General features: G+C 38.1%; 1 protein-coding gene across 1 annotated transcript; it reads right to left on the bottom strand.

The window, feature by feature from the left end:
• Nucleotides 1-6,613: 6,613 nt before the first annotated feature.
• LOC117910110 lies at nt 6,614-8,097 on the bottom strand. Its single transcript, XM_034824168.1, has 2 exons — nt 6,975-8,097; nt 6,614-6,654 (listed from the first exon to the last, which is right to left on the bottom strand). The coding sequence occupies exons 1-2, from the start codon at nt 8,056-8,058 to the stop codon at nt 6,620-6,622; spliced, it is 1,119 nt and encodes a 372-aa protein (XP_034680059.1). The 5' UTR covers nt 8,059-8,097; the 3' UTR covers nt 6,614-6,619.
• Between the last annotated feature and the right edge of the window lie 5,483 nt (nt 8,098-13,580).

Here is a 13,580-nt window from a genome sequence, read left to right as displayed (position 1 = left end):
ATAAACCAGAATCTGTCTATCTTCTTCAATACAACATCCATACAGAAGGGCCATTATTTAAAAGCGCCATTATTTAAAAACGTCATTGCTTCTCCTTGTAAAGCCCCAAGAATGTGTGAGCGTCAATAATTATTAATTTTAGAGATAAATAATGACATTTTTTACAAGCTTCAAGAGATAAAGCATTATTAATTTTATTTTTTGTAGTAGTGAGTTCTTAATGACATACATATTCATGGAACTTTAAAATGGGAAGATAGAGAGTGTACCTGTGTAGCAAGCATCAACGATTCTATAAAAATGAGGTTAATTCACCAATAATAATGATAAGATTAAATAATAATAAATAAATAAACTAAACTTATATATATACACTTAGAATGGGAAGATAGAGAGCATACATGTGTAGCAAGCGTCGGTGATTCTATAAAAATGAGGTTAATTCACCAATAATAATGATAAGATTAAATAATAATAAATAAATAAATAAACTAAACCTACATATATACACTTAGAATGTCTAAAGTCAAGGAAAGTTCACAAGTATGATCAAAACTGACTAAATTACCAAAAGCCAAGGAAATATTATTAAAATGGTAGAAAATCGGTTCACAAAATAAACTCTAAATAAATATCAAGAAAGGTTATCTCACCAAAATAAAAATTAGGTAACATCTTTAACATGTCTAGATAAACATACAATAGGCCAAATTAATCGATTATATTCCAATCAATAACAAATTTATTCATGAAGAGGTTACCTCACAGAAAAAAGTCTGCAAATGATTAGAATAGAATACTATAAAAAGTAAATCTAAAACAAATACCTAGAAGTTAAGTTTTATCAAGAAAATTTTTAGAGAGTATCTCCTATATGTCTAGTTTATCATCTAAGTGACCAAATTAATTAACCAACCCTCATTTAGTACCAAATTTCATAACGATGATAATAGGTCCAGAACAGAGCATCTTTTAAGGTATTCAAAAATTGATTTTTATAATTAACTTAGAAATATCTGAAAATCATTAAAAAAAAAATCACATAACTATATTAATGTCTATTTTATATGAAAAATAATCTCAGAGAAATATCACATTCACAACATATTTAAAAATAAATAAACATCTCTCATATTCAGAAGAGCACTTGTGCAGTGTGTGCAAGAAGAAAAAAGTATACCTCTCATTTCAGAAATTATTTATTGATGTTTTATATATCAAAAATTAAATTTAAGGAGTCTAGATTTTTAAAAAAATGTTAAAAGAAATTAAAGAGATCATTTAGTAATTTAATTTTATAAAACAATATTGAATATCAAAAACAGAGTGAAAACTGAACCTTCTGAAAATCGATTTAAATCTCCTAATTGGAAAACCATATTTGACCCAAGAAAGATTCTAAAATCAAGTTCAAGGAATCTAAAATGTCATAGAATAGTTAGAAAAATTTAAAAGGGTTTCTAAGTTGTCAGATTTCAATTTATAGATGTAGAAGTACAGTGTGCTATAATAAAAAAATTATAAACTAACTAAAACAAATTAAGATAAATCAAGACAAATTTCAAAATAAAAATTGCATCACCTAGAATTTAAAAAGAGAACTTACCTTCCATCGTGTAAGAGGGGCTGCTATTAGAACGCTCTTAATCCTTCCAATCTGATGCTTTATATGTTGCATGTTGTCGGAGATTTATATAAGAATCCGGGCTATGTATGTCTTCTTAGAAGTTGCAGCTCATGGAAAGTGGGTCCTTTTCCGGAGCCGTGTTGCAGCATGGAGATCTCCTAGGTGAGGTCGTCCATGGATGTGCGTGAGAGTGGAGTCCCCATGTGCATGAGTGGCAGCCGTCCCAAGAAATCTGCATCTTCCCCAACAAAGTCTTCACATCTTCCCATCTCTCCTGCTCCCCAAAAGAATTAATCATAATATTATATGTTGTAGTGAAAGGAGAGCAACCACTATTCTGCATTGCCTTAAACAACTCCTCTGCTTTATTGTGGGGCCCAGACTTACAGTGACAATCTATGAGCGTATTCCATGTGACAGCAGCTTCATAAACAATCCCATCATAATGCATTCCATATACAGTACAAGATGTGCCGCAATTCCTACCCAATGACTCAACATCCAGTAATATCAAGGGTCCTCTTCTCCATTGGCGCAATAGCTTACATTGGTAAAGCTCTCTATCATAAGCAGACAACATAGCATCACTCATCTTCAACCTCTTCTCTTCTACTGCTGTATACTGCAAAGAAAATCTTGCAAATTTGCGACTTTCTAAAGGCTCTACAAGCTGTGCAATAGAGTTTAAAAGCTTCATCTCACAAGAGGAACCAGAAAATTTGTGCCGTCTTTTTTTTTTTACTCTAGCCTCTTTTTAGAACTGAACTTTCTTGTTGACCAGCCATCAACAACTCTTACATGTCAGGAATTTTGACTGTTTAAAGAAGATGATACAGAGGATGATTCATCAACCTTTTCCACAATATTCCCATCCTTAGTTCCAGCAGAGATACTGTCAGAGGAATCATGAGATTTTGCAACATTAGAAATATCCCCATTTTCATGCCCATTATCACCATCTTCAACCATCCGTGCATCATGAGAATCAATACCATCATCATACTCATCATCAGCATCCATTTCCTCATTATGCATTCCAAAACCTGCATCATCAGATAGTTTATTTCTATCACCATGCTCATTTATTGATTGTCCAACATTCTTAAGAGACGCCTCATATTCCGCTTCATATATTTTCAGCTCATCACGCCAGCTTCATTGTACAACCCAGTGCCTCGCCCACCAGAACCCTTAGTAGAATTATCAAAAAATATTTTCTCGTTGTCATTCTTCCCTTTCACTACAACACAATTCTTATCAATAGATCTATCCCTTATTGACATGGTACTGTGCTCCAACGTTTCCTCATTGTAATCTTCATCCCTTCTCCTATCATCCCTTTCCCAATACCTTGAATCCCCACCATGCACTACCAATCCCTGGCCAAACTCGAAGATAATAGAATTATCTTCTCACTAGGTGTAGTCACCACTGTCTCACCAACCTAGGTAACACAACCAGATTTCAATCCTCAGAGTATAAGCATTGTAATAGGAAATGAGATACCTAAACCTAATGTACAGAAATGAGAGAATAAATAAAAAGTGTTAGATGACATGGGAAAATTTTCATTACCTCTATTGTGTTCTGTAGCATCTATTTTCAAAAGAAACGTAGTCGGCGGTAGCTATGTGCAAGGTTCCCATCTGCATTCTCTCGATAACCTTCTGAAGAATTTGAAGACTAACTATGGAGGAACATAGACTCAATTCATTCTATGATACTCTTATTACAATGAAAGAAAGCATAAATAAATAGCCTACAGATATGAGACAATTCCGGACTGGTATACTATCACCGGACGGAATTTCCCTTACATGGAAAGAGAATAAACTCTTACATGGAAAGTGAATAAACTATTACATGGAAAGAGAATAAACTCTTACATGGAAAGTGAATAAACTACCTTGCTAGAATTACTCCTAAATCAATTATAATAAAGGCAGTATATTTCACTAATTTAGGGAAGTAAACAGAGGATGCTAAATATGGGGAGGAACGCACAGGATGGAAGGCGACGTGGGCTTGATTTCCAACACTCCCCCTCAAGCCGCGTTGTAGATGTTGATCATTCCAAGTTTTCCTGTCAGATCTTCGAAGTTAACTCGAGCAAGAGCTTTTGTGAGAATGTCAGCCGTTTGACAGTTTGTCGGAGTGTAGCTGACTTTGAAAACTCCTTCTTCAATCTTTTCCTTGATAAAGTGTCGATCTATCTCCACGTGTTTAGTTCGATCATGATGAACCGGATTCTTAGCGATACTGATGGCAGCTTGATTGTCGCAGTATAACATCATGGGATGCTTCAATGGAACCCGTAATTCTTCTAACAGCCTGTTCAACCAGATTCCCTCGCAGATACCTTGTGCCATAGCACGAAATTCTGCCTCAGCACTGCTACGAGCTACCACTGACTGTTTCTTGCTTCGCCATGTAACCAAGTTCCCCCAAACAAATGAACAATAGCCTGAAGTTGATCTCCGATCAGTCACTGAACCTGCCCAATCTGCATCTGAAAAAATCTCAATCTCTTTCTTTGTTGTTCTTTGAAAGAAGAGACCCTTTCCTGGTGTCATCTTGAGGTACCTCAATATTCTGATCACAGCAGTCATGTGTTTTTCGGTTGGATTATTCATGAATTGACTTACCACACTAACGGAGAAGCCGATGTCTGGCCTTGTATGAGAAAGATAGATGAGTTTCCCCACAAGACGTTGATATCTTCCTTTATCAACTGGCGTACTTCCATCACTTTCTTCCAGTTTGACAGTTGTATCCATAGGTGTTTCTGCCGGCTTGCATCCTAGCATTCCTGTTTCATTCAATAAGTCCAGAACGTATTTGCGTTGTGAGACTGCTATACCTTTCTTTGACCTAGCAATCTCCATTCCGAGAAAGTACTTGAGGTTTCCAAGATCCTTGATCTCAAATTCCTTTGTCAGTAATTTTTTAAGTAAGTCAATTTTCTCTTCATGATCACCTGTCAAAATTATGTCGTCCACATATACAATGATAATTGCCAGCTTCCCTTCTGGGAAGTGTTTCACAAATAATGTGTGATCAGATTGACATTGAACGAATCCGTACCCTTTCACTACCTTAGTGAACCGTTCAAACCAGGCCCTGGGAGATTGTTTGAGACCATACAAGGATTTTCGGAGTCTGCAAACCTTGTTGAAGTTTGATGTCGTCTCAAGTCCAGCAGGAATGTCCATGTAAACTTCTTCCTCTAAGTCACCATTGAGGAAGGCATTCTTCACATCAAGTTGGTGAAGTGACCAATCGAGATTAACTGCCAAGGATAAAAGTACACGAACAGTATTGAGCTTGGCAACTGGAGCAAAAGTTTCTTGATAGTCAATGCCATAGGATTGGGTGAATCCTTTGGCAACCAACCGAGCCTTATACCTGTCCACATTACCATCTGCCTTGTACTTTACTGTGAAAATCCACTTACACCCAACTGGTTTCTTACCTCTTGGGAGGTCAGTAATTTCCCACGTACCATTCTTTTCCAGCGCCCGAACTTCCTCATCGACTGCCGCCTTCCACTTAGGATACTTGAAAGCTTCCTGAATATTCCGAGGAACTTGTATCTCTGTGATGCTAGAAGTGAATGCACGAAACGTAGGTGATAGCTTATCATAAGAAATAAAATTTCCAATGGGATGCTGAGTGCATGATCGAATTCCTTTCCTCCAAGCTATGGGCATATTAAGAATATCATTTTCTAACTCGGAATCAACAGTACCATCAGGAGCGTTGTTACCTGGAAGTTTGCTTGGATTAGGACCCGGTTCAGCCTCATGGGTTTGTTGAGAAAGTGCTCCTTCCTCCGTTTCCTCTTGGATGTGCTCCTTATCCCACAAGTCAACAATGGACTCTGGTTGATTAAATGACTCTGGAGGAATGTGATTTTCAGTGATGATGGGTGGCTCATTGAATGACTCAAGATCCCAAAATTGATATTCCTGAGTTGAATTCTCCCCCTGAATATCGTTTTTGGGATAGTAAGGCTGGGTTTCAAAAAATGTGACATCCATTGAATTGTAGAATTTTCTTGTGACCGGAGAGTAACACTTATACCCTTTTTGATTTGAAGAATACCCAAGAAAGATGCACTTGAGTGACCTAGGATCAAGTTTACTTCGATGTTGTTGATTGATATGAACAAAAACAGAGCACCCGAAAATTTTGGGTGGGACGGTGGAGATGAGACGAGTAGTCGGAAAGGATTTTAGGAGTGTTTGACAAGGTGTTTGGAATTTTAGTACCCTAGACGGCATCCTATTGATGAGGTAGGCTGCCGTAAGGATAGCTTGCCCCCAGAATAATTTTGGAACATTCATGGAGAACATTAGTGATCTAGCCACCTCTAACAAATGCCTATTTTTCCTTTCAGCGATTCCGTTTTGTTGTGGGGTATCAACACATGAACTTAAGTGAACTATCCCTTCTTGTGCTAGAAATTCTCCTAGAATGGAGTTGAAATAATCCCTAGCATTATCAGACTTTAGAATTTGTATTTTTGACTGGAATTGGGTCTGAATCATATTTTTAAAATTTTTGAAAATTTGACTCGTTTCAGATTTTTCTTTCATGAGGAATACCCAAGTTAATCTAGTGTGATCATCTATGAATGAGACAAACCACCTAGTACCAGTTACATCTTTTATTCTTGACGGACCCTAGATATCGCTATGAATCATTGAGAATGGACTAGACTTTTTATAAGGTTGAATGGGAAAATGAGACCGGACTTGCTTTGATAATTGACAGATTTCGCACTCAAAGGATTTTGGATTTTTATGAAATAATGAAGGAAATAAATGCTTGAGATACATAACATTTGGATGGCCTAAGCGATAGTGCCACAACATAATTGCACTATCGTTATTTTGACATGAAACCGAAAAAGAATTACTACCAACTGCCATTTGAGGTTGTTCTTGTGGATCATGGAGCTCCTTAAGGATGTAGAGTTCAGAGCATTCCTCAGCATTGCCAATCGTCTTCCCCGAATCCAAATCCTGAAATTCACAGTGAGTGGAGGAAAAATTAGTAATACACCTCTTTTCCTTAGTGAGTTTACTAATTGACAATAGATTACAGTCCAAGTTAGGAACAAGGAGAACAGAGTTGAGAGTAAGATCCCTTGATAGCACAACTGAACCTGTTCCGACAACCTTTGATAGTGAACCATCTGCTATTCGGACTGTTAAATTATTTGGACATGAGCTATATGTATCAAAAATTGTCGCATCTCCCGTCATATGATCAGATGCTCCTGAGTCCACGATCCAAGGTTTTTTACGTTTCTTACCAACAGTAAAGGCACTCAAAAAATTACCTTTGTGAGCCAAGGTTCCGGAACCAATGAGCTGGTTGGAAGATGAGCCAGTTTGTGACTGTACTGACAAAAGAGGAGACAGTAGTTTCTGAAGCATCTCCATTTGCTCCTTATTAAAAGGGCTAGCTTCAGGTTGTGGCGATTGTTCATCGGTAGCCACATGATTGCCTCGTCCTTCTTTCTCAAGTGGTTGACGTGGCTTCCAATCTACTGGCTTTCCATGAATCTTCCAGCAAGTTTCTCTTGAGTGTCCCGGCTTTCTGCAATGATCACACCAAGGTCTACCTCCTTTAATTTTTTGACGGTTGTCAAAAGGAGCGAATTGAGTCTTAAGAGCCGAGCTTTCTGCCATATTCAGTTGTTGATGGGATCCCATCATGAGATTTTTCCGACTTTCTTCACGACGCACTTCAGAGAATGCCTCTCTGAGGCTAGGTAGAGGTTTTACTCCCATGATTCTTCCTCTGATTTCATCAAGATTTTTGTTCAAACCTAACAAAAATTTAAACACACGTTTCCCTTCGACAATCTTTTTATACAACAAACCATCTGTAACACAATTCCAGTTATGAACCTCAAACGTATCAAGTTGACGCCATAGACGAGTAAGAGTATTGAAATATTCAGTTACCGTAAGGTTTCCTTGACGCAAATCGTGGAGGATGCCTTCAATCTGGATGATTTCATATGTGTTTTCCTTGTCTGAGAAAGTTTCTTTTGCAATGTCCCAGATTTCTTTGGCAGTATCAAATGACAGAAAATTTTCACCAATGTCAAGGGTCATAGAGTTGACTAGCCAGGACATGACCATATTATTTTCTGCTATCCACTTCTTGTAGGTTGATGCTGTGGTTTCTGGTGCCGCCGAAGCTCCAGTGATGTAGTCATCTTTCTCCTTTCCCCGTATAAACATTAATATGGATTGAGACCATTGCAAATAATTTTGCCCATTCAGTTTATGGGCTGTGATTGGCAGATGAGAGGTTTCCATTTGATGAGAGGATGAAGACGATGAGATGATGATATCAGAAGTAGAGGATGATGAGTTGGTAGCCATTCCAAAGGCTGGACCGTATTTAGGCATAACCTAGAAGAATAGAATTGAGTAAAAAAAAAAAACTGACTAAAGATGAAGACGATGAGACAGGATTAAACCTGCTCTGATACCATGAAGAATTTGAAGACTAACTATGGAGGAACATAGACTCAATTCATTCTATGATACTCTTATTACAATGAAAGAAAGCATAAATAAATAGCCTACAGATATGAGACAATTCCGGACTGGTATACTATCACCGGACGGAATTTCCCTTACATGGAAAGAGAATAAACTCTTACATGGAAAGTGAATAAACTATTACATGGAAAGAGAATAAACTCTTACATGGAAAGTGAATAAACTACCTTGCTAGAATTACTCCTAAATCAATTATAATAAAGGCAGTATATTTCACTAATTTAGGGAAGTAAACAGAGGATGCTAAATATGGGGAGGAACGCACAGGATGGAAGGCGACGTGGGCTTGATTTCCAACACCTTCTTTCTAGTACTATAGTCGGTGGTATCTCTTCACCAGATTCTGATGCTAGCAATTCCCACCAAAGGTAAGAGCTTGGCTATCAAAACCTCCTTCTCAACAATACTAGCCTTGATGGTGGCTCTACTCAAGATTCTTATTTGCATAATCTCGATAAGAGCAGGAAGGTTGTCTATCAAAACCTTCTTTCCAATAATACTAGCTCTTTGCTAGATTCCCACATACACACTCCAAGCCAAAACCAGCAGGCCAACTATGAAAACCTCATTTCCAATAATACTAGCACTATTGGTGGCTCTTTCCCGGATTCTGGTCCACATACTCACAACAAATAGTACCAGATCCAGAATCAAAACATCTAGACAGACCCTCTATAATGTGCAAAACATTTAGACAAACCATCTATCATGTATTCATATGAAACAAGAGTTTCTTTCAATTATAAACAGAAAAATAATTGAAAACACAAAATTTACGTCCAACTATGAACACAATAAATAAATCCCCTGCATTTCATCAGTAGAAGGCACTCACTTTGAGAGAGTTTGAGAGAGTCGGAAGCCTTTGTGAACTTAATCTCTAATTCCCTCATGGTGGGAGCCTAGTTGCACCGAATCAGCAACACCAAAATGCGGATTAACGCCATTGCCTCGGCCAAATTAGGTGGCTCTACCAGCTATCGAACTCAGATGAAGTTAAAAGGCTTTTGCAATCTTTGATCCTGGAGGGCTGGAAGTTGTTGACATCAGGGTGGCGATCGACGGTAGCCTGAGCTTGGGTAAACCACTTGTTAGCGACGATGTCATGATGAATCGCTCTGGTCTGGTAGTAAGCTGAAATTTTAGAGTTAAGGTTTTGGAGAGTGTTAGCCATGGAGGTATTGGAGTTTGAGTGTGGGTATCGGACAGTGAATGTGGGGTTTGTGAGGTCTGATAGTGGTATTGTTGGTCTTTTTTAATAAGAAAATAAGGGCATTTATATAATAAATTGAAGATGACGCTTTTAAAGAGCGTCAAGGTTAAGTTGTTCAACAATGACGCTTAAAAGGCACCATTATTTAAAATTCAAGGTACGACGATGCTTACAAAAGCGTCATTATTTAAAAACGCCATTGTTTCTCCTTGTAAAGCGCCAAGAATGTGTGAGCATCAATAATTATTAATTTTAGAGATAAATAATGACATTTTTTATGAGCGTCAAGAAATAAAGCGTTATTAATTTAATTTTTTGCAGTAGTGATGATTCAAACTATGCAAGTCATGATCCCCCACACGCCAAGCAAACCCGCTGAACATCTCCAAACTGATAGCTACCACACATGGGAATGAAGCCATGTTTCTATCAAACGTAACCTTTTGTTTTCATAATCAATTCCATAAAAACATAGTACAAGATATAGAAATACAAGAAACTATTTTAGGAAGTTGTTCTTTGTCTATACAATATTTACGACTACAATCATGTTTTGTTTGATCCTTGAGTGAAGGGATTCCTAAATCTAAGATTTCCATAATTAGCTAATTGTGGGACTCACGCTAATACTCCCCCTCAAGTTGGTGTGTAGATATCTCTAACACTTAACTTGTCAAATGAGTCATTGAAGTTTCTACTGGAAATTGCCTTGGTAAGAATGTCAGCCAACTAGTCTTCAAATTTAACTAAAGGGAACTGAATAATCTTCTTTTCTAAGTTCTGTTTGATTAAATGTCAATCTACCTCTACGTGCTTGGTGCAGTCGTGTTGAATTGGGTTGTGAGATATGTCGATGACAGCTTTGTTATCACAGAATGAATTCATTGCAGAACTAGGAGAAAAACTGACCTCTATTAGCAAACTTCTAAGCCAAAAAAGCTCACACAATCCTTTCGCCATGCCTCGAAACTCAGCTTCAGCGCTAGATAATGCCACTACCTTCTGTTTTTTACTCCTCCATGTAACTAAGTTTCCTCCCACAAATGTAAAGTAGCCTGAGGTAGACTTTCTATCCAAGATATTCCCAACCCAGGCCGCATCCGTGTAACCTTCAATATTCAGATGGGCGTTCTTGGAAAACATTAATCCTTTTCATGGTGATGACTTTAGATACCGAAAATTTTGAATTACGACATATGGTCTTCACTCGAATTATGCATAAATTGGCTTACCACACTTACGACGTAAGCAATGTCTGGACAAGTGTGAGATAAGTAAATGAGCTTCCCCACTAGTCTTTGATACCTCACCTTATCGGCTGACACCTGGTCTGAATATTCTCCAAGCCTATGGTTTTGCACAATCGGTGTATCTATAGGTTTACACTCTAGTAATCGCACATCCATCAATAAGTCTAGTACATATTTCCGTTGAGAGATGAATATGCCTTTTTTTGACCTCGCCACCTCTATTCCTAGAAAATACTTAAGCCCTCCCAAGTTCTTCATTTCAAATTCAATAGACAATTGTTCTTGTAGCCTCGAGATGTCCTCGGCGTCATCCCCCATAATTATCATATCATCCACATAGACTATTAATGTTGTCACCTTGCTTTGTCGGTGTTTCAAGAAGAGAGTATGGTCAGAGTTACTTTAGCGTTAGCCATACTTCCTCATAGCTGAACTAAATCGACCAAACCATGCTCGCGGTGACTGTTTTAGCCCATACAATGCCCTCTCCAATTTACAAACAATTTTGGTCTCAACCGATCCTATATATCTTGGCGGAATATTCATGTATACCTCCTCATCAAGGTTGCCGTGAAGGAAAGCATTCTTCACGTTGAGTTGATGTAGTGACCAATCCAGATTTGCTGCAAAAGATAGTTTGACTCTAACGGTATTCAGTTTAGCTACTGGTGAGAAGGTTTCTGAGTAGTCTATGCCATGTGTTTGGGTAAAATCCTTTGCCATAAGTCTCACCTTGTATCGGTCAATTGATCCATCAGCCTTGTATTTTATAGAGAACACTCATTTGCACTCCACTAATTTTTTTCTTTCCGGTAATGGGACCAACTTCCAGGTATTATTTTTCTTTAAGGCTTCTAGTTCTTGCATTGCTTGCGCCCACTCTAGATCAGATAACGCCTCATCAACACAACTGGGAATATGGCAGGAGGATAGTGTTTGAGTGAAAGTCTTGAGCTACTTGGACAAACTTTGAGTAGATACATAATTTGTAATTGGGTACTTGGACTTTTTTTCTTCTTCATCTAGGTTGTATATGTTCAGTGGTTTCCCACGATTATGTCTAAAAGGCAACACATAACCAGTAGAAGAATCCAAGATATTAGCATGTAAAGGTGCAGTAGGAGTGCTTACCTCAATGACATTCTCAGGAGGATGAGGGTCTTCGGATACTGAGGAGTGAGGGGATTGAGAGTACTCTGTATTTTCTGGTTCTTCATCTCTAGGTTCTTCATTTCGCAATTCGACATGTTCAATCTCTGGTGGTACCTCATGCGGTTCAACTTCTCTATTTCCAGTTCCATGCTCACCCACTGGGGCCATCAACCAATTCGACTTTTCTACTTGAGTCTCCCCCTAAAGGGAAGAATTGGGTACCGGTGAAGGATAAAAATTCTCGAACTCAAGAAATGTAACATCCATGGTAATATAGGTTCGGTTGGTAGTGGGGTCATAGCATCGGAAGCCTTTTTTATGTAAACCATATCCTAAAAATAAGCATCGAACGACACATGGGTCCAATTTGGTACGTTGATTCTTGTGGAGGTGGACAAAAGCAACACACCCGAAAATTCTAGGAGGAAACATCAATATTAAAGGGTATGTGAGTAGAGAGGATTTGTAAGGGGGTTTTAAAGTGTAAAATCTTCTATGGCAAACGGTTGATTAAGTACACAGCAGTAGCCACGGCATCCCCCTAATGGCAACTCGGCACCATTGCTCCAAGGAGTAGGGCACGAGATATTTCCAGAATATGTCGATTTTTTCTCTCGACGACACCATTTTGTTGTGGTGTTTGAGAGCATGAGGTCTCATGGAGGAGGCCATGTTGTTGGAAATAGGCCTGAAATCTTTGGTTGATGAATTCGCCACCATTATCGAAATGAATAATTTTTATCTTGGAAGAGAATTGAGTTTGAACCATGGCATGAAATGCTTGAAAAATGGTGAAAACTTCGTCTTTGGTTTTTAGCTGATAGAGCCATGTCATTTGCGTACAATCGTTGACAAAAATAATAAACCAACGATGACTAAAAGAAGTAGTTATCGGGGATGGTCCCCACACATCGGAGTGTATCAATGCAAATGGAGTATTAATTTTATTCAAACTAACTGGATAAGAAACTCGTTGGCTTTTAGCCTTAAGACATGTAACACATTTAAAGTCCACATTCTGCAAACGAGAAAATAAAAATGGGAGTAGATGCCGGAGATAGCCAAATGATGGGTGCCCCAAGCGCCTATGCCATAGCCAAATTTGTCGTTCGTGGCTACTAGTTTGATGGTGCGTGTGATTTGCTTTGTTTGGGCTGAAGTCATCCAAGTAGTACAGTCCCTCCCTCTTAGTACCATGCCCAATAATCTCCTTGCTAAGAACATCCTGAAGAAGACAAAATGTAGAGTATATTAGTACAACACAATTAAGCTCTTTAGTAATTTGACTCACAAACATCAACTTGTTGGAGAGAGATGGAACAAGAAGTATGTGAGCTAAAGAGAGAGAGGGAGACAAGGGCACGGTTCTAGCCCTTGTGATTGGGTAAGTTGCCCCATTGGCATTGGCAATGCAAGTCCTCCTTGGCTAAGTTGTGTTGGAGAAGTCATTTGGATCAAATGTCATATTAAATTTAACTTTTGAAACTCCAATTTTCAATTAATTTTCAAAACTCCAATCTTCAAATAATTTTAGAGACTTCAATTTTTAAATAAATTTCAAAACTCTAGTTCTCTTTCAAATAGTTTTAATTCCACTCAAGTTTTTTATTGGAGCCAAAATATGTGCTCTAATGGCACATATTCCATATGATTTGTGCACCAATGGACATACAAATCACCCAACTTGACCTAAATCAATGCTAAGGCCCTAGCCATGAGTTTAATTTGTACTTTGGAGATTTATCTCAGGT

Source organism: Vitis riparia, unplaced genomic scaffold, assembly GCF_004353265.1.
Source record: "Vitis riparia cultivar Riparia Gloire de Montpellier isolate 1030 unplaced genomic scaffold, EGFV_Vit.rip_1.0 scaffold611_pilon_pilon, whole genome shotgun sequence".
Lineage (NCBI taxonomy): Eukaryota > Viridiplantae > Streptophyta > Magnoliopsida > Vitales > Vitaceae > Vitis > Vitis riparia.
Note: the sequence above shows the minus strand (reverse complement) of the source record. Positions and strands in the feature narration are given on the sequence as shown.